This window comes from Andrena cerasifolii, chromosome 12 (genome assembly GCF_050908995.1).
Source record: "Andrena cerasifolii isolate SP2316 chromosome 12, iyAndCera1_principal, whole genome shotgun sequence".
NCBI lineage: Eukaryota > Metazoa > Arthropoda > Insecta > Hymenoptera > Andrenidae > Andrena > Andrena cerasifolii.
The window spans coordinates 8,730,338-8,746,375 of record NC_135129.1 but is presented as its reverse complement, the minus strand read 5'-3'; the positions used below and the strand labels follow the sequence as shown (position 1 = coordinate 8,746,375).

General features: G+C 45.9%; 2 protein-coding genes across 18 annotated transcripts; both read right to left on the bottom strand.

The window, feature by feature from the left end:
- Positions 1 to 279: 279 nt before the first annotated feature.
- Adk2 (Adenosine kinase 2) lies at positions 280 to 2,852 on the bottom strand. Of its 2 annotated transcripts, none has more exons than XM_076824161.1 (5): positions 2,824 to 2,852; positions 1,498 to 1,705; positions 1,145 to 1,420; positions 655 to 1,063; positions 280 to 577 (listed from the first exon to the last, which is right to left on the bottom strand). In XM_076824161.1, exons 1-5 carry the CDS (start codon positions 2,835 to 2,837, stop codon positions 450 to 452), a joined length of 1,035 nt encoding a protein of 344 aa, XP_076680276.1. In that variant the 5' UTR covers positions 2,838 to 2,852; the 3' UTR covers positions 280 to 449. The 2 variants fall into 2 exon arrangements, with proteins under 2 accessions (XP_076680276.1, XP_076680275.1); XM_076824160.1 differs by lacking the exon at positions 2,824 to 2,852 and adding an exon at positions 2,200 to 2,779.
- On the bottom strand, positions 2,837 to 16,004 carry Lark (RNA-binding protein lark). Of its 16 annotated transcripts, XR_013086841.1 has the most exons (9): positions 14,131 to 14,351; positions 13,257 to 13,419; positions 12,615 to 13,160; positions 12,454 to 12,523; positions 12,240 to 12,339; positions 9,275 to 9,319; positions 3,975 to 4,220; positions 3,561 to 3,757; positions 2,837 to 3,013 (listed from the first exon to the last, which is right to left on the bottom strand). XR_013086841.1 is itself a non-coding variant. In XM_076824158.1 (7 exons), exons 2-7 carry the CDS (start codon positions 13,398 to 13,400, stop codon positions 2,965 to 2,967), a joined length of 954 nt encoding a protein of 317 aa, XP_076680273.1. In that variant the 5' UTR covers positions 13,401 to 13,419; positions 14,131 to 14,351; the 3' UTR covers positions 2,837 to 2,964. The 16 variants fall into 16 exon arrangements, 10 of the variants coding, with proteins under 10 accessions (XP_076680273.1, XP_076680266.1, XP_076680271.1 ...); XR_013086840.1 differs by having other exon boundaries at positions 9,275 to 9,322; positions 12,240 to 12,523; positions 14,131 to 14,354; XR_013086845.1 differs by lacking the exons at positions 3,561 to 3,757; positions 3,975 to 4,220; positions 9,275 to 9,319 and adding an exon at positions 11,584 to 11,670 and having other exon boundaries at positions 14,131 to 14,350.
- Between the last annotated feature and the right edge of the window lie 34 nt (positions 16,005 to 16,038).

Genomic DNA, 16,038 nt, shown 5'->3' with positions numbered 1-16,038 from the left:
ATCTTTATCGCTACATCTTTATCCTACTCTATACCGTGCATTTACGTACGGCGCACGACGCAGGCGTGCCACGCGATCGCGATAACTGTTTTTCGACTAACATTATTTCAACCAGTGCCCTCGGGTTTTGTAATACCTGTAAGTATCCGATGCAATGGCCACGCCGCAAGGTGATTGTATTGATTTTTTTAACTCCTGCATAAATTAAACGGCTACTTTTAAACGGCACAATTCGATATCTCGCAGGATTTACGATACAACGGGCAATCAAACACTGTGTACAATTGAAAACATTTAATAAAATAAAATTGATTTCGTCGATACAATACGGTATCACTTGACCCCATTCCCCCGAAAAAACTCAAACCATTCCATCGTTGAAGAAGTCTGGCTAGAAATTATTAAAGCATTTATTAAGTACAGGATTTACAATTATTAACTAAGAATTATCATAGAACAAAGTTAGGTTTCCCTTCGTAAGTACATCCGGATCTTTGTACAATTTGAGTCGCGGCCCAAATGCCACACTTTATGCAAACTTCTATGCTTTTACCCTGTATAAGTTGAGCCAGGAAACCTGAAACAATGATACTCCGTGTCAATACTTCTCGAGCTGCCCACTTTTATGCAAATTAGCAATTTACAAGAGCGTACCTCCTACAAAAGCGTCCCCGGCTCCATTAGTATCGACGACTTTCTCCTCTGGGAGTTTGATAGCAGGAAATTCTGTTACCGTGCTATCCTTAGCTACTAATATGTTGTCAACACCCTGTGTTATTACCACCACTCTTTGCCGTTTCTTGTTTACCTTTTCCATTTGATGTATTTTCAGTGCAATTTCTTTTCTATCTGTGGTTTGGAAATTATTAACTTTGGCGAATGAATCTGCCTCTGCCTCGTTGCCAAAGAGAATATCAACGTACGGTAAAGCCGCTAACATAGGTGTTTTATAAAAATCACAGAGGAACGGCGCGCTAAGGTTCATTATAAACATTTTATTATTTTCGAAAGCGTGCCTGGCTACCATTTGAATAGTCTCTGGACTGACGGTTAAAAAGAATCCCTACAATTGAAAGTGCAAAATGGAGCATGAGACGCAAGTCTGATTCTCGTGGGTTCTGCATAGATTTTACTTAATACATACAGAGACATAAATGTATCGAGCCACTTCTATAAGCCTTTTATTTTCTGGCTCTTGTATGTGGGAAGGCAAGAAGCAATTAGCAGCAGCCAAGTTAGCGCACAGAGATCTCTCTTTCCCAGTAATAAGAACAGCGCAGGTACCGGTAGGTTCTTTATTGGTATATTGATAGCGAACATTTAAGCCGTCCGCTTGTGCTTTATCTTCTAAAATTTTCGAATACTTGTCTATCCCAACGCAGCCCATGTATGTTGCAATTCTCGGTTTATCCAGAAACCACTGCGCAAGATAAGGTCTCTGTTATTTCGAATTCGCTGTAATAGTAAACATACACCGCTAAATTATAATGAATTTACTTGTGCTACTCTCATGGTGTTCTGCACAGAACCACCGGCAATAAAGTCTGCCTTATACATGTCGATTAATTCGTCGTACATGGGCTTGTGTTTCTCTTGAGCAAGAATCGCATCGTTCGAATTCAAGTCGTACTTTTTTAAAAAATTGCTGTCCACAGCTGCTGAAATGTCAAGAAGGGGATTGCCCATGCCCAGCAGTGCACCCTCCCTGAAATGCGTTAGGGCCTCTGTAGTAATCGAACTTATGACATTCGCTGTCTAAATTTAACGCGCGAAATAAATCTGCAGTTCTCGGTAAAAAAGGAGAAAACAACGAAACTTATACGTGGGGTCTATACCCTCGTGCTCCGATCCTGATAATTACATAACCTCAATCTTTTCTTTCATCGTATTGTCGCGAATACGAAGGATATAAACTACAAAAGCATTAATTACAGCGCACGTTGCGAGACGCAAGACAAAATGCTACGAGAATTATTTCGGCATGAATCCATACGAAAATAAAAAATAATCGAAAACTTGTAATCTACGTAACGAATGGCGTAATTGAGCATTCGACGAGCTTGCAAGCACATGATCGAACACGCGTGTACAACATAACCTGCCCGACTATCTCGACATAACCTCTAACTGGTTCGAAAACGTCGGTGACGCAACTAGGAAACAATTGAACGCGAAATATCTGTACTGTAAAATTGTTACCGTAAGTCCTGCGCCATTTGTTTAAGATTCTCGCCGTGCTAAAAAAATCCCAGAGATACCGTGCACGAGTGGCGACGATGCACTAACTGATGCTGCCGTAGACCGATTCTTCCTTGCCTCACCACGCAGGGTCGAATGACATCACGTGGATTTTCAACGGTATTTTACATCACAACGTTATCGTTACTCTTATCTCTACGTTACAAAACAATCTTATGCTAAGTGACGCTAAAAAAGCGTGCGCTTATGAATCTATTTCGTCAACTTGCTCGCGAAAAGACTTATCTCGCCTACGCCGACCGTATTTGAATAAGCGACGCACAACAGACTCGCATAAATCTTCGGTTTATGCGAGCCATCTTCCCAGTTATAAATGTACGTGGATCAGATTTGGCTTTCAGTTGACGGATAAGCGTTGGGTTCGAGATGCACACCCGAAGTCTTTAGAATCCAAATATAACTCGCGGAACACTTATGATACCACGGGCTATTATTCAGCATCTCTACGCGCGCAATGTGCTGCTACGTTGTCTACCTTACGCAATTAGCCGATCAGTGGGGAAAAACTCGAGCCAGAATAACATATTCGTGTGATGCATTGGCCTTGGAATACCTTATATTTACCATTTAATATGCATTTTACAAGCAAGCGTCGAACAATGAGCGCGCCTCGTCCGTGCTTCCGGTATGAGGACAGGAGCAGGGTCCTTCTTACGTTTAGCGTGATATATTTGTGGTAAAGAATACGGCGCAACTTGCGCTCGGTTAGTCCGTCCGTATTAAACCAGAAGCTTCCTCCGCCTTACAGTATGTTCTGAATTAATGAAAAACAGGTTTCTCTATGAGGTTCAGCAAGATCTTTTCTAGTCTCCGATGACGATGCGCAATGCCACGTTTCCGCAGTGCCTTGCAAGTCTTACCTGAATTTAACGTTACTTACTACTACCGTTCATTAGCGGATCAAATGCGCGTTTCTTCGGTAATAGTACTTAAATAACACTGTACAAAAAAAGGAGCAACAGGAAATATACTACGCATCGTGGAAATTATTGCATCCACAGTAGCCGCTTTCTCGCGCAAAGAGCGCGGTCGCGCGCTTTTGTGTGTTGACAAGTTTCCGGATAAAAAATAAAATGAAATGAAACCACCGAGAATGTTGTAACAGCGAACGACCGTACAATCGTATGAACGACACCGCGCGAAATGCTCGATTCGCGCGATTAGAGATCCAACCGATCGAGAGAGTGAGAGAGAGAGAGAGAGAGAGTGAGAGAGAGAGAGAGAGAGTAAAGAAGAAATAACAAGGGGAGGATACGTGGATTTCTGCATGGACAGAGAAGTATTCGTTTTCTTTACGATACCTTCGTGTTCCCACACAGTAGAGAATAGACGTTAGAAAATCATCCAATCTTTAGCGAGATAGAGAAGATGTCGAGAGTGTGAAATTTGCAGCGTCTCGCCGTTGCCAATGTTAGTTTAGTCTGGACCCTATATTCACAGATACGAAGAGTTCTTCGTATCGCAGGTTTCGCAATGCGTGTGCGCTCTACCGCATCTCCTGAGAAAGAAAACATGGCTCTCAAAGCGTTCGCCAGGCAGAGAAAAATTTAGTGAAAATTTAATGCTGTCAGAGACATAGAACACTTTTTTTTTTTTTGGTTTTCTTTTGCTTTACTTGCTTTCTTACGCGCAGATCAGAATGAAGGTGATGGTGGTGGTGGTGGTGATGAAGATGAAGATGGCGATGATGATAGTGAAGAGGCTGGTGGACTTGCCTTGCGTAGGACGTGGTTTTCCACCCACACTTTTGCCCCACTGGCTGGATCATCTCTACGGGACACCTCTGTCGGCTGCGGTGCCTTGTCAATGGAGCACACAGTGGCCTGGTCGACAATTACCTCGCCACATGGGACAAGATGAGCCTCTCTGTTTCTCTTTCTCCGTACTCGCAATCATCATCAAAGCCCAGAGCTCCTTCCAAGTATGTCCAGAAGCGCTTGGGGGTACGGGATTATCGTGTCCTATATCATACATCACATTACAATACGTACAGTGTCTTTTATATTCCCCTGTGGCGCGTTTATCACTCTTTGGTAATTGGCAACCGACGACCCGGCACGAGACACGTTTTATATCGCCGCGCGTGTGAACAGGATTTACACGTCCCGGTCCTGCAGAGCCTATTTTATACTCCGGTGATCACACACGCATATTAAGAGATACATTTTGTCGTCCCGATTTTTTACCGGTCGCTCTCTTTTTCTGCGCTTATCCGTTTTTCCGTTTTCGTACATTTACTTTTTTTTTTTTTTTATACACATATATATATCCGCCGACGTCTTCCGGTTTTCCTATGACCCGCCGTTCATTTCTGGGAAGCCGCGCATCTCATCGTCTATCACAGCGACTGATACGCTCCACGTTTTTTTTCTATTCGTGACGACGACTCTGCCGAGGGATTTCGTTTGTTCGTTCGTTCGTTCGTTCGTATACGGTGCTTGCGAGGGTCCTAGGCGTGCGTCTCGATTCACCGGGCGATACAACATTTTCATTTCTCGTCGACCTTTCCTTTCGGCACGTGTGCATCCCGACGACAACTGATCCCGGCGTGTTTGGACTTGGCCGGTTGCGACGGCTTGAGAGAACGTGCGGGGCACCGTTTATACTTTCTGCTATCGAGACTACCCAAATTTGCCGTACAATCTTTTTATCACGTCCGTAAGGTTACGAGGCTGTGTGTGCATGGGTCACCGCAGTTTTTTTTTCCTATCGACGACGTGTTACACTCCGGGGGCATAACCGTAATCTTCCACGACTTGCGTACTTAGCGGATCTCGTCATCGAACGTGCGACGGCGAAAGCTGTGGGCCTCCATATGGAAATATCACACGACGATATGTATCTATGCGTATCGATCGGAAAGTTCCGTTTTCTTTACTGTTTTTTTTTTTATTTTTTTTCCTAAACTGCATTCCGTCGGTTACACGCGCAGCCCGGGGCGTCATCGACTACCGTCTCTCTGCGTACACGTGCTCCTAATTACGTAACGGCGAGACGTACATAGACGCCGCACACACACGCATCTCTACTTAAATGCGATCGAAAATATATTCGCACATCGCCGCCGTCCACAGAGAAGAAAAAAGCGACCGGAAAGAAAGCTCTTTCGGTGCAAGTCTCATTGTCGACCTAGATTCCTTTCGTACCTAGACGCGAGTATCCGATGTCACGCTGCAACTATGATAATCGTAGGAGAAAGTATCGCTTCGTCTCTGTACTCTTGTAACAAAAAAAAAGAGAGAATATACACGAAGAAAGATATAAAATCACCGCCGAGCTCTCCTTTTCCTTCCCAATCAGACCTTTCGCGCTTTAGCTAGTCTAAGGAAATTGACGGACCGATCACAAAGGGTGCGTGAACTCTCCCTTTCGATCGGGAAGCGAGTGTTTATTAACGTTACAGGCTAAACGACATACAAGATCTCGCGACTTATTTCCAAGGGAAGAGAATACGTGAGTTTCAGCTACCCTCAGCTAGACGTAAAGCTTGTTAGACTAGACTGCGATGGGCCTACGATTCTTTGCACAGAGCGAACAGACAGAAGAACTTCCAATTTAACGAGGAGGTGGTACCTTAGCTTTCAAGTAGAGTGTATCGAAGAATTCAATGTACGAAGCTTTACTCCTCAAGGTGTATAAAATGTAATGTTACCCCTCCCACCCTGGCTAGAGGACCTACGTTAATCGACACAGAATGAGACGCGAGCGTCGGCGAATAAAGGGGGATGCGAACGGGAGTCCTGAACGAGCCTGTGAGCTCTCTCTTCGGCGGACACGACAGAGAGACGGACGTATGGAGGATGGTGAGATGGTTGGTGGAGGGTGTTTTCAACTATTTTATAGGGGAGGGAGAAAGGGGTGAGAGAGCGAGATCGAAACGCGCTGATAGATCGGAAATCGTGGCCGTTCGCGCGAGATCATAATGCGCGACGCGCAGGAAGCCAGCGACGAAGCGCGCGAGTTTCCGATATCACGCGGAACCGAACAGACACACGACGGTTTTTCCTATTTCTTTCTTTTTTTTTCTCCTCGACCTGGAAAATCTCGCGCGGATGGGGTTGCGGACTTGGGGGGTGAGGTTGAGATGCTGTACTTGGTTGAGGGGTTGGTGGACTTTGAGCGGCGAATAAACGGTGATGATACAATTAAAGAACACGCAGAACGCCGTTTTCTTTTTGTTTTGTGAATTCCACAAGTACATATTTTGTTATTACATTCGTTTCTTTAATCCATTATCATTACGATTATCATTATTAATATAATTATTATCGAAAAACACGGGCCTTACCAAAGAAAACGAAGAGGGGGTGGTGGGGGGTGGGGGGTGGGGGAAGAAATCAGGGGGTTCGGGCAGGGGGTGGAGGGGCGGAGAAAAGAAAAACGAGAAGAGAGAAAGTACTACACACCCAAAGTGTATATATATATACGCTACTCGAAAACGAGAAAAGGTGTGATTCATCGGGTATTAATTATATTGTAAGCTTAAACGAAGCGCAGTTGCGGTAACCGCATTTTCTTTTACTGTTTCTTTTTCATTTAATTCTTCGGTAAACCTTTACGTCAATTAATCCTAATATGTTAATAAAACGATATTATTACGTTACTATAGGCTAACGATATAATGTTCGCACGACCCGCTTAGGTTCCCATACACAATCGACGCATCCTATGAATTATCTACAGTACTCTTGGATTTCTGTTCCTTTCTCGTAATCGGGGGGGGGGGGGAGGGGTGGGGGGCGGGACGATTTGGAAAGTCGAACCCGCACGCTTTTTTCCTCGTTCCTCGAAAGAAATATTGCGAAGGCTCTGCACGATCTTTTTCATTATTATTCTTTTTTTTTCTATATATAACATATCTGTCTCTTGATTGGGGCGACGCTAACAACGAGAGAATATATATATATATATAAAGAGAGAAAGGGGGTGAGGGTGAGTGAGAGAGAGAGAGAGAAAGAGAAGTAGCTTCGGTTCGAGAGTTTTCACAGTTACGCGATCCCGTGTGTCGGGGGGGGGGAGAATAGGGATTACAGGGAGAGAAAATTGCGATCGACCAATCACACGCACATTATTATTCTTGTCTTGCGACACGCTGAGCGGCGAACGTTTTTCTGTCTCGCACAAAATAATAATAACAACGGTCCTTTATACAATACTTTTACACGCTGATTATCACGGATGCTCGAAGCCACGAAACAATCCGATTACGCGGCGGGAGGACCGCGCGTAGCTCGAGCGCGACGTTTCCCGCTGCGGCTGGAGGCGTTCGGGGGACAACAGATTCCGGGAGAGTACGTACACGCCGACACGATGCTCCGATTTTGTGATAGCGACGCGTTCGCGAGGCGCAGCCGATCAGTACAAGTGGGAGAGAGATGACGCTTCGTTGCATGGTGAAATTTTTTCTTTTTTTAACCGATTGCCGGTGCGCTTCGACATATTGGAGGATCTGCGTGTTGCCGGTTCACGACCGATCGAGCCTTGTCCCAAGGGGTGCTAAAACGTTGGAATTTCCCACGGATCGAGGCGTAGGCGCGCGCGCGCGCGTCATCGTCACAGAAACGGTCATCAGAAAGCACGTTGCAAGCATCGTCCTACCAAAACGTTCTTCGAGCTCACCCCTTTTTGTCTGTTCTTTTCTATTCTTCATCATCTTACACCGAGTGAATTCGTCGGAGCAGAGACGAGACTGTGAGAAGGCCCGGCTCGCGCGGACTCGCGGTTCGAAGGGTTGCGGATCGAAAGATTCTCTCGGTAGGAGGATGCCACCCTTCTTACACATCAAACATCCTATACGGTGGTATTCGACGGTGTCCTTCGGACGTTACACGACGAACGAACGGGTGAAGAGAGGACGAAGGAACGAATGTAACAAAGCGCAGATACTTTATCGAGGGAGCGAGGGAGGACCGGACCGGAGATAGAAGAGAGAGAGGGGGCGTGTGCACAAGAGAAGCCTGAAAAATACGATGGATGTTTTCTTTTTTCCGTTCGCTGGGTTAATTCTCGTCCGGCGTTTCGGTTCGTCTGAATGAGCGCAGAACAGCGGGAGGACAGAGTACATTGTGTGTCTTATTATTTTTTTCTTTTTTTTTTTGTTTCCGAGAGAGCGGGCGAATGGTAGATCTTCGCGCGTGCAGATCGACAGACGGCCAAGAGTATCTCGGTCCCGAGGCTTCCTGCTAGCGACAGACAGACCCGACAGACGACAGACAGACCCGACACAGACCGATCCGAGCGAGCCCGACGCGACGATTTAGTATGGTGCGAACCGGCGCGACGGCGATGGCCCTCGTAATCCCGGTCTGGTAACCAAAATGAAGCCACGTCAGTTACACGAGATCGAGACAAGACGATTTTTAAGACACGCGCTGAGAGAGAGAGAGAGAGAGAGAGAGAGAAAGAGAGAGAGAAACTTGTGAGATACAAAGAGGGTAGACAGGTGAGTAGACAAGGGAGGTAAAAGTACTGTGTGGAAAAAAAAAGAGAGAGAGAGAGAGAAAAAAAATTATACTGTATTGACAGAGAGGAAGAGAATTTACACTGTGTGCGTTTAGGTGTGTATGTGGCGAGTAAGTGTTCGTGTACCAAGGTACAGGGAGATATATTGATACAGGAGATAAGAAGGCGAATCAACTTTCTTTCAGAGCATGGAGAGAGTACGTTCTTCCTCGTTTTTCTCGCTAACGTTACAATTTCTCGACGATAGTGCGATTTTCATGAAATGTACGTGTCCCGGATATCACGGGCACTCTCTTCTTTACGGGACGCGGCGCTCCTTTGCCCTGTACGAACCACCCGCGACCTGGTCCCAGGCCTCCGCGGGATCGTTGCGACTCCGTTTGGGACCGGTCGAGGCGACCGCTCGAGAACGATGCCCGGGGCAACCGAGAGCACCGCGGCGTAAAGAAGAGGAGCGTCTTAGTTCGCAAAAACTGAATCGACAAATTGAACACGGAGAATACGCGTTCCAACGATTTGGGCTGGTGTGTGACCCATTGGCGCGTCTACTTACCTACGCTCTTCAAATGAATCTCGGCTGAAGTCCTCGTACATGCCTCTACTATAACAGCGGTATAATAAATAATCGGGATCTACGAATGGTCAGATCAATATATACCATACTTGCTCCCTTGTCCAAGGCTTAACTTTGTGAATTAGTCCCTGTATATTCAACGTGCAAGAGAAAACATGGTCGCGTGCTGCCTAATATGACTGTTAAGAGTGGTCGGGAGTGGAGGAAGAGAAGCTGCTTCACGTAGGCAATCTGAGACGCTGGAAGACGCTACCGACCAACCGATCAACAACCACCAAATAAAACAGCAGAGCTGTGTATGCTTGCGATGAAGAATGTCACGCACACGCGCGCGAGCTCACGCGACACGGGATGCCTATGTGAACATTGAACCCTGACACGCATCACCGAAGAGACAAACGGGGAGATAGATGGGAGACCAGAGTAGAGATTCCTTAAAAGCGTGGGAAATTCGTCCAGAGGCCTTTGCGAGTGTACGATCCAGAATCGGTCGTAGAGTCCCTAATGATACTTAGCGAGCACGATCGTTGCTGTAAATCAGACAGAATAGTCTTAGCGCCCCTATTCTATTGTTCTGCGTTACTCTACCTATACTTAAACTATACCTAGAGAATGCACAGCAGTAACGAGTATTTCTATCCGCTTTATTCAATACGAGGTACAATTGCTAGAAAGACATCCAACTGATAAATGCACGCGCAGTACACAAGATTTGTAGCGGTAGAGAACATGGGATTACTCTGTTCTTTTCGTTCGTTTTTCTTTGTTCTTTCAAGCCAGTCATATGAGGCAGGCAGCGTTAGACTGGATTCTTAACCCATGCGACTTTCAAGTTACAAATTCGTGAACAATCAGAGCGTGAAAGAGCCGTCTGCAGCTCAGGCTGGGATCGATGTAGGATAATAAGGTAACGTGCAACAACAAAGTATTCAGAATGATTGAGAGGTCCAATCAACTCTGTTCTCTATTTGAAAGTTTGCGAATGGATTTACATACATGAAAAGCTTTGAACCTCGTGAGTAGAAGTCAGCTTCAAGAACCATCGGATCGCAATTTATTCGAAAGCAGTGTACAAATCTCGTCTTTCGTGCGCGTTCTTCTTATTCGTTTCTTTGATCCCGCGAGGTGCTTTCCGCACCGATGCTTTTGCTCGTTTATCTATGGGGCCCGGTTTCATGGATCTTCCAAGAACATTCATCGTCTCAGAACTTGAAGCGTACTTTAGTCAATGAAATTTCAATTATTCTTTCGAACGACGCTGGAATCTAACATCGCGCGAACAAGATAACGATACAATCACACACAATTAGAAAGAGAAAAAAAAAACGATCGTATCATACAGCCAATGTAACGTAAGAGAATAAGTGTTTGCTAGTAAGTGACAACGAAAACGAATTGCCTAAGAATCATAAGAGATCTTACACACTTTTATCGATACTTTTTTAAAAAAAAAAAAAGAACACAACGGTTAAGCACACGTGTGCATTGTAACGCCCCTCTTTTTCTGTTCCTTTTTGTCTTTTACTTTCGTTTACAACGTGAAAGTATCTGAACTCTAAGAGGTCTATCGTACTAAATTATATTTACGGTTCGATTGTCGAACAGACCGAGAACGGATCGTGATTCGGAGCCGACGAAATCACTGCCGAGTGAAAAATTCATGGAAACTGAGACACGTGAAACGGGCCGTTTTAAAGGGGAACACACGTGTCTATGAAACTGGCCTTAACAACTATTAGAAACGCCGATATACAAAACTTACTGTCCAATTCGTCTGAAGAGCTGGTTTCTACTTACGAGACGTTTCAAAGACAATCGATAGGCGCCGTTCCTGAAAATCGCGCCAGCCCTTTTTTTTTCTTTCTTTCTTTCTTTTCTCTATCTACAGCGGTACGAGAGTTCGTTAAAATTGTAGATCGCATCCTGGCTCGCGGTAGTGCGATCAAGAAATCTAGTTCGCATTCCTTAGGAACGTTTCTTCATCCCAGGCCTCCGCGCCACTCCCGGTTGAGTGATGTACGTAATAGGGAGCGCTTGAAACACAAAGGATTCATGAGAGACATACAGGCCAATCTCGCAGTTAACGCCAAGGATCAAGAGAGTCTATGAACAGGGACATCCCTAGAAGAGCAGTCGACATGTTCAAGGTACGATCAGTCGAGACCCGGTTGCTTTTTAATCAGCTGACACCACGAAGGAAAATCGGAAGCGGCCGCGATGACGTAACAACGCGCCAGCGACAAGAACGAGGCATGACTACTCGCTAACAAAATTGGTCAAAGACTTACTCTTGCAAGACTTGAACGTTGGCCCGGGACTGTCTCTCTAGGGTTGCCCGCATTCATGGACAAAGATGGTACGCAGCCTGAGGTGCACTGAAATTTAGAATGTACAGAAACGTCCAAGCGTCATATAATACACATTTAACTATGCAGACTCTGCACTCGTGTGGGCATCGGGTCGACACTCGTGTTTAGAGCTCGGGAATACCGGTGAATCGTTATCGTCTTAACCAAGCAACGGAAATAAGAGAAACGATACGCATAGGCAACGCGCGTTCATGCGTTACGCGTGGTAATTACCGTGCAATTTTTCCAGATAGATGGGAAAATTAAGAGTGAATATCTCATATATGCGTGTAAAAAGAAACTCGGGTGTAGGAAGCAGCGATTATTCTACGTTAAATTTATCAACGCGCACGGGAACGACCCGGGAGATTGCCCTTTTCCAGAGAGAACGATGCAATTCAAGAGAAAGAGCGAGAAAATGTGTGGTTGGGGTGGGTGGGGAGATCGGTAATTTGAAAGAGAAAGAAAAAATGATATAGATTAAGTATGTGGACGAATCACCGAACCCCAATTCGCATGAGCTGTTAATCCAGCCTGGAACGTTCACAATGTTAAGTCGGACGAATGGGCAGTCGGTACACGATGGCTCTACTCACCTGAACCGGCCGTTGTTGCCACTCGGAGGGGGTGATCGGCGGCTGAACATTCCGTACTCGTTACCACGGGAGAAGCCAGTGTCGCGCATGGATCCCATACCTAGAGGAGGCATAGGAGGCATTGGGTCTCGTCTTGGGGGTAGAGGTGGCATTGTCATTGGTGGAAAGTCAAGCCCGCACATGGAACTTCCCATGTCACAGGGCCCTGTCATACCCGTAAACCGCCTCTCGTAGAGATCCCTGGTGTCCTCGAAGCCCCTCCTGTCATAGTAGCTTTCGTAGTCCTGTTAACAGACGAACAACGCGTTGCAATCAACAATTTGATCTACGCAGCCCGCCCGCCCGCTAGCTATCCCGGCGACGAAGACTACTTACTCCAAAGCGGCCACCACCCATCAGCCGGTCCCGAAGGAACGGTGGTGGCGGCGGTGGAGGATACGGGTCGCGTCCAAACATTCGGTCTCTGTATCCGTTCCTATCCGGTCCTCCTCCCATTCCTCCCTTGGGGCACTCCTTGGACCAATGGCCGCCGCGACCGCATCGATAGCATTGCTCAGGATCACCCATTCCTGGCCTCTGTCGCACTCTGCTAGTGGAGATCTGGACCTTCATCGGTTGGCCGTCAACCATTTGCCCATTCAGCTCCTTGATGGCGTCATTCACGTCACCTGTGGCTTCTAGATGGACGAATCCGTAATTTCTCACGATATCACACTCCACCACTGTGCCGTATTTGGCGAAAAGTTCGCGCACTTGCGGCGCTTTCGTGTTATCTGTGAGATTGCCGACAAATATTTTCGTCGTCGGAGTGTTCGGCCCCTTACGACTCTTTGCAGCTTCACACTTGATAGGCTGTCCATGAACTATCTGGCCGTTCAAATTTTGTATCGCATTTCTGCCCGCCTCTTCGTTCTCCATATGCTGCAGGAAAACCAATAAATTCATTGAATCACAGTCGGAAAATAATCGCGGAATTCTAGCCAACCGTACGATAAATGGGCGACAGAAAGGACTTACCACGAATCCATAATTTTTCACCACGTCGCACTCTACGACCTTTCCGTATTTCTCGAATAACGGTTTAATATCGGCATTCGACGTCTTGTCGGCTAAATTGCCGATGAAGATCTTAAATGTGCCAACACTACTAAAACCCGGCATTTTCGGCTCGTTCTAGAACCTAGTTTCGAGAGAGAGAAAAATATTTCGAATATTATTTGTCACTGGCTCGAGGGTGTTACACACCTAACTGGATAAAATATAACGAAACGTCGTAACGACGCTCCAGCGCATCTACTACTCCCTCCGTCTCTTTCTCGTTTTGTATCCACGACCGTGCGCGTTCGCCGATAATTCTGCTCTCTACATTCCCCCGAGTGTAATTAACCCCGCACACGCGTCTCAGAATTGTACTACGCAGCAGGACGCACTCCAATTTGGTCCCATCCGATATGCAAAAGCATTTCGCATAATGCTGGGCTGGTTGCGTCATAATGCAACTATTCCTTATCAAAATAATGTAATCCGAAGAAGCGCTATCTAATCTATTCAACTGCGAGCCGTAAAATAATGACGCGAACTGAATCGGAGCGGCGGAAAAATTTACCCACGGATATTCGGTAGCGACGCGTTGTTTAGATTCCCCCCTCTAGCACTCCGTTCCACCATTTTGCTAACGATCTACGTTTTCGAATTTCGAAGGTCGTAGATTTCCCTCGAATATTCAACCACCGGCCCGAAAAGGCCACGAAAAAGGCTGCTCCGGTGGCTTTGGAACACAGCGGTGAACGAATTATCCGGTTGGGGTCGGAAACAAGACGAGAAAAAGACGCGGTCGGGTCAGGAATATTTCGTACGCCGTGAAAGCACGCAGTACAGAGAGCGTACCGACCTTGTCGAAATGGCGCACGAATTCTACCAAGCGTATATAATTACGTTTTAACTCTCGATCGATACGCGCACACTCTTTACGTTCACGCGCCGTACCGCTTTCACGCAGCACTCACCGAATATTCGTACGGCGGGCGACTTGTTAACGAACGATTTATTAACCAACGCCGACGTACACCAGCCACCGCACGACTTTACACAAGAGAACGCAATCTAGCAATGGCGTCTTACTTGCCGCGTTCGCTTGTGCGGGATGTCGAGAGCTAGCGGCCTCTGTCGGCGAGCACGCGTAAAACGAGCCCGAAACGATGCGTTCGGAAACCTATCACGACGTGTCTTCAAGTGTGCACGGCGTCCTAACGGATGAATGGTTCTGGTCGAGTGCACACACCCGACGAACAAGACGCACCTCTTCTTAGGCGACTTCTAATCTTTTGTTACAGGCGGTGCACACCTTTCTTTGGTCGAAGCTGCCTAAGAAGAAGCCTCCGACGGGTACGCGTGGTCGCTTGAACGATTCTTCCGAACGCAAATGCTCTACGAATGCGCTGACGCGGGAATCATTTTACTTTCCCACTCCGTGCAGTTTATCGTGGTTTCTTTTTACGTTTCATACTACTTTAGGGATATCGTAACAAGTGCATGAAAGGAACAGTTTTGTTGCTCTCAGAACGGGATACGTGAACTTTCCATTCGCGGAGCAAAGTACAAGTATATAACTTCCTTGAACTCGATGTTCGAGCACTAAAGAGCATGTTAACACATCGATTGCTGTGCAAATTACACAATGACCGGTAGTACGGAACTTTGTAACGATTACAACACAAACTTTGAAACTATGCGAAAAGTGTATTAACGAAGAATTACGCTCTTCCATTTTCGAGAATACACTTCTAAACAAATACTAAGGATAAAGGGGGAAAACTTAAAAGTGTTTATTACAGCGCGCGCCGTGGGTCGTGGCACGCACATAAGAAACTCGCGCGGCAATCAACGTGTTCACTATGGAATACTCGGCAAATTGTTAGTTGCCACGACTTTTTTTTTATAACATTGCGATGCTGCGAGTTGGCCATTTATGATCGTTAACGTTTAAGCAACGTTTAAATTTACACATTTACCGAGAGATATAAATAATTGGAAGGTTGCCTCAGCATTGCAAAATTGCGTATTATTAAGAGCTAGGGAAAGAGACACGCAATGCCGGAATATTACAAGTAAATGATAAAACATTCCAAGTATAAATTACACGATCGAAATTGCGAGACACGATAGCGTAAGTATTCTGATTTAATGTACGATATATATACGCGTTCTATGCACCGAAATTGCATTTACAAAACTAGCATGGAAAATTACTGTAACGCGTGAAATCAAGCTTCGTAATTATCGCCCAGGTGTGACGAAGAAATGCAGATATACTATAACGCTAAGCATTATCTTGTTCGTCGACAGTGTATATTGATAATTGAAGGTATCTTACGGCGCGCTATATAGCACTGATAAACTTTTGTGCAGTATTAAAAACAGAACAAAGCATCGAAGAAATTGCGCTTTCAAGAAGCTTGAGAGACGCGAAATGGCGTGTTTCAAGCATCCTGCGTGTCGGCGCTATGACGTTGCGACAAATATCGACTGTATATACAGTTTAACGCCTACGTTCTATTTTGAAAGAAAGACGAATCACATGAGAAGTACTTTGAGAGTGTTTGAGGACTTACCAAGTCAGTATTTCTGTAAAACAACGCGATAAAACACAACGCGAAACCACACGCTTTCCGAAGTAAAAAATGGCGGACCGAAACAGACCGGGAAGTGGAAAGCGGCGTCCCTTCCGATGAGATTCAGGGTAGCCAATCGTGAGAGAAGAAACTTTCTACGGTCGCCAGGCTCTGGTGTAAAAGTACCT

Bases quoted from the DNA above. Each gene is read 5' to 3' on its own strand.
- Adk2 (XM_076824160.1), bottom strand. The intron at 1,421-1,497 runs GTAAATTCATTA...TATCTTGCGCAG, and splicing joins ACACCATGAGAGTAGCACAA to TGGTTTCTGGATAAACCGAG. The intron at 1,064-1,144 runs GTATGTATTAAG...TTTCAATTGTAG, and splicing joins CTCGATACATTTATGTCTCT to GGATTCTTTTTAACCGTCAG.
- Lark (XM_076824150.1), bottom strand. From the start codon at position 13,400: ATGCCGGGTTTTAGTAGTGTTGGCACATTTAAGATCTTCATCGGCAAT. The intron at 13,161-13,256 runs GTAAGTCCTTTC...GTTTTCCTGCAG, and splicing joins TGAAAAATTATGGATTCGTG to CATATGGAGAACGAAGAGGC. The intron at 12,524-12,614 runs GTAAGTAGTCTT...GTCTGTTAACAG, and splicing joins TGGGTGGTGGCCGCTTTGGA to GACTACGAAAGCTACTATGA.